This window comes from Nestor notabilis, unplaced genomic scaffold (assembly GCF_000696875.1).
Source record: "Nestor notabilis isolate BGI_N333 unplaced genomic scaffold, ASM69687v1 scaffold19176, whole genome shotgun sequence".
Taxonomy (NCBI): Eukaryota; Metazoa; Chordata; class Aves; order Psittaciformes; family Psittacidae; genus Nestor; species Nestor notabilis.
In genome coordinates, this window is record NW_009932632.1 from 14147 (window position 1) to 17479 (window position 3333).

At 49.4% G+C, this 3333-nt stretch overlaps 1 protein-coding gene across 1 annotated transcript in view; it reads right to left on the reverse strand.

Annotated features, from left to right (window-relative positions):
* Window positions 1-2960, reverse strand: part of TNNI2 (troponin I type 2 (skeletal, fast)) — a 3628-nt gene extending 668 nt beyond the window's left edge. The window contains exons 1-5 of the mRNA XM_010016503.1: window positions 2931-2960; window positions 2742-2748; window positions 875-916; window positions 513-641; window positions 109-198 (exon numbers count right to left, since the gene is read on the reverse strand). Coding sequence (XP_010014805.1) covers window positions 109-198; window positions 513-641; window positions 875-916; window positions 2742-2748; window positions 2931-2938 — 276 coding nt within the window. The 5' untranslated portion in view covers window positions 2939-2960. The remainder of the gene's footprint in view (window positions 1-108; window positions 199-512; window positions 642-874; window positions 917-2741; window positions 2749-2930) is intronic.
* Window positions 2961-3333: the final 373 nt, after the last annotated feature.

Genomic DNA, 3333 nt, shown 5'->3' on the forward strand with positions numbered 1-3333 from the left:
AAGAGAGGGAGCAGGGCATGGGTTTCATAACACAGACCCAAGCAGCACAGGGAGGCATGAAGGATGGACTGGAGCCTCCCCTGAAGGATGGCTCTGGGGAGAACTCACCTCCTTGTTAGTCTTCTGTAGCTTCATCTCTGTGTCATACCTGTCCTCATCCACTGACTCTATCTTGGCATGAAGCTTTCTGCACAGGTCCTGCAAAGCAGAGGAGGACGTGCTAGGACTGACACATGATTCCTCTCTCCTGAAAGACCAGATGGGGTCAAGACCAGCTTTCAGGTCAGCTCGTGGTCTCCATGCTACCAGCTTCACACAAATGCTGCCTCAACACATCGTTAGAAATGCAGCTTTCCTGCCAGCCAGACCCTCTTTCTTACCTAGCCAGCTCCAGGACACCCACATGCAAGAAGGGGGTCAAGATGGGAAGGCCAATCTAGATTAACCAGGCTGACTGATGGAGCCAGATCTTTTCTGCTCCAGCACAATGAAAGGGTTAAAGAAGTCTTTACCTGAAGTTCCTGCATGGATCCTGGGAGAGACAGAGGAGGGCAATGCTCTGCCAAGTAGTTTTGCTTTTCCACTTCTTTAGCAGCTGCTTCTTTTTCTATTTCAGTGGCAGCAAGTTGGAGCATAGCACTCTGGAAGGCAGCAAGAAGATAGTCAGCATGGGTGGAGGCGAGGGAGAGGGAGACCTGACAGAGAGGGCTTCCCAACAATACCAGCACCTCCAAGCAAGGGATACAGATGGGGACCAGTAAGGAGTGAGCTGGGGGACTTCCACACTGTGCATTATTGCCTCTTCCAGGAGGAAGAATGCCAAGAGATGGGATGGTCAGGACACACCTCACCCAGCCCCAGCAGTGCCACGTACCTTCAGGTGCTGTCGACGGGCAGTGGCTGCCCTCCTTTTTTTCTGCAAGTGGAAGGAACAAGATAAAATCAGGTTAAAATCAGGTTATCAGGTGCCTATTCCCCCTTCTGGTCCCCTTCTCCATGCAACCCCACAGTCCCCCAAGGACCTGCACCCTACCAGGGAGCTGGCTCCAGCCAGCATGGATGGTTTGACACATAGTTGGTCCCCAAACCAGTGGCAATCGCAGAAGGGACTTTCAGCTAAACCCAGCTTTGCCAGCCTCAGGTAGCTAAAATGTACAAAGTGCCTCAGGAAAAAAATAATGAGGGTGACAAACTTGAGGATATGCATATAAAACCTAACCTCAAACTTGGCTCCTTGGGACTTCGAGCCTTTTCTCTAATTTCCTCTTCACTCAGACATGTGTTTGCTTTGCACTCAAGCTAACAGTCCCAATGCCCCTGGGCAGTTGGGAGCTGTGGGATGTCTTTCTGAGCAGTCCACGGCACAGCCATTAAGGCTGTGTCATTTCTTGGAGCTGAAAAGCCCCAGCACATGTACTCTGAAGGGGGTTCATCGCAGCTGGAGGACAGGCACGACTACAGGGTCTGCAGGCCTAGGGGCTGTCCTGGCCAGGGGAGGCGGAGGGCCATGAGGCTGCAAGGTGCAAGCCAGCTCCCTCTTGCCTGGGATGCCAGGTGAGAAGGACGACCAAGCCTGCCCTTCTGTACCTGTGATGTGCTTGAACAGTAGCAACAGGTCTCCTATTTATAAAAGAAGCCACAATTTTGGTGTGCTGCTGCATTGCAGCTGTTTCCTCAGCATTTTGCCCAGAAGACCAAGCAAGGGTCAGGCACAGCCTGGCATCTCATATGGAGGAGTTGAAAGCAGCATTTGAGTGTGAGACTGTGTTCCACAGAGGAGGAAGTGGATAAGGATCTGCAGAGCAAAATGTAAAAAATCTGACATGGTTTGCATATGCAAATGGTGCTAAAGCCCTCCTGACAGGGCTGGAGGGCTCTGCAGAGAAAAGGCATCCAGCTCAGAGATGCAATGCATCTTGATTTTGATCATATGAATTCAGGTATGGGCCATGACACAGGTCCCTTGAACACTGTTAGCCCAGGCTAACAGTGCCCTCCCAGCCTTTTCTGGGGGCACTGGGTTTGATGGGGTATAAAAGCACCTGTTGGACATCAGCACCATACTGTGGATTTTCTATGTGTCCCTGAAATCCCCTTTTCTCTCAATGTGGACAAGCTTGAGCTTGAGGTATTTCAGATGTATGAGGAGATGAAGGATGGAGCAACTTGCTAAGAGCCGACGCAGAGTGACAAAGCCATGCACAACCCTTCCACACCAGCCACACCCAGGCTTCGAGCCCAGTGCCACTCCAGCTCTGCCAGAAGCCAGACAGGACTCGCTAAGGATGCAACCTCTACCCTGTTCATGCTTCCCTGGACCCAGGTCTCCCTGGACTGCCTTTGAGAAATGATTTGGCAGTGCTTGGTGGGCAGACAATGAGAAGCTAGGTGTGGGGAAGGACGAGAGGATACTAGGCCAAGGGCTGGATGGTGGTTGGGTGATGGAGAGTGAGCTCTAGACCACTGCCTTCCCAGTACCATCTCATGGCTGGCTGGGGAAGCAGAAAAGGAGGGAAAAAAGCATCTAACTCCAAGCCAGGAGGCAGAAAAGACCTTTAAAAGGGATTTTTCTTCTCCCCTTCTTTACCAGGAGGAGTTAGCAAGTGGCAATCCTTGCCATGAACCATTCTTACACACACACACGCAGCCAGCAGGCACTTTTCCTAAGGAGGAATAGTGAAGCCGGGATTGGCTTCACCATGAGCATCACTAAAGGAAAAACCCCAGCAAGACACACTTACCTCATCACTGTTCAGGAAGAGCAGATGGACGACAACAGAAAGAAAGAGAAAGAGGAAAGGGGAGAAAAAGGCAGTTAGCATCCTAATTGGAAACAAGCAGACGAATATTAACAAGCATAAAAATTTGGCAGTTAAACAAAAGTTCTTAAATGTCAGCAACGTATGAGAGACAGAAAAATGGGAACTTACTCAGACATCTTGCTTTAATTGTTTGTGAGCCTGCAATGAAAACCAAGAAAAAAGGTTCACAATTATTCATGCTGGTGGTGACTTTCTTGGGTTTAAAAACAAAGCAAGACTCCTCTAAAAAAGGAAAAAAAAAATAAAAAAGAGGAACAGGTTTACTCTTATTTCCCAACTTCTCCTAATTTTCATCATATAGGGAACTAGACTGCTGTTTGTGGATGAGAGCCAAACATGTGCCTACTCACAGCTACACCAACCTCAGCATCAGGGGACTTCTGGACCAGACTAAATAGTGGTGGGCCAGAAGAGAGAGATTTGTGATACTAATTCCTGCAGGTATATGTCTGTCGTTTGACCCCCAGGAAACCATTTAATGCAATGAGGACAAGGAAAAGGCAATTTCCAG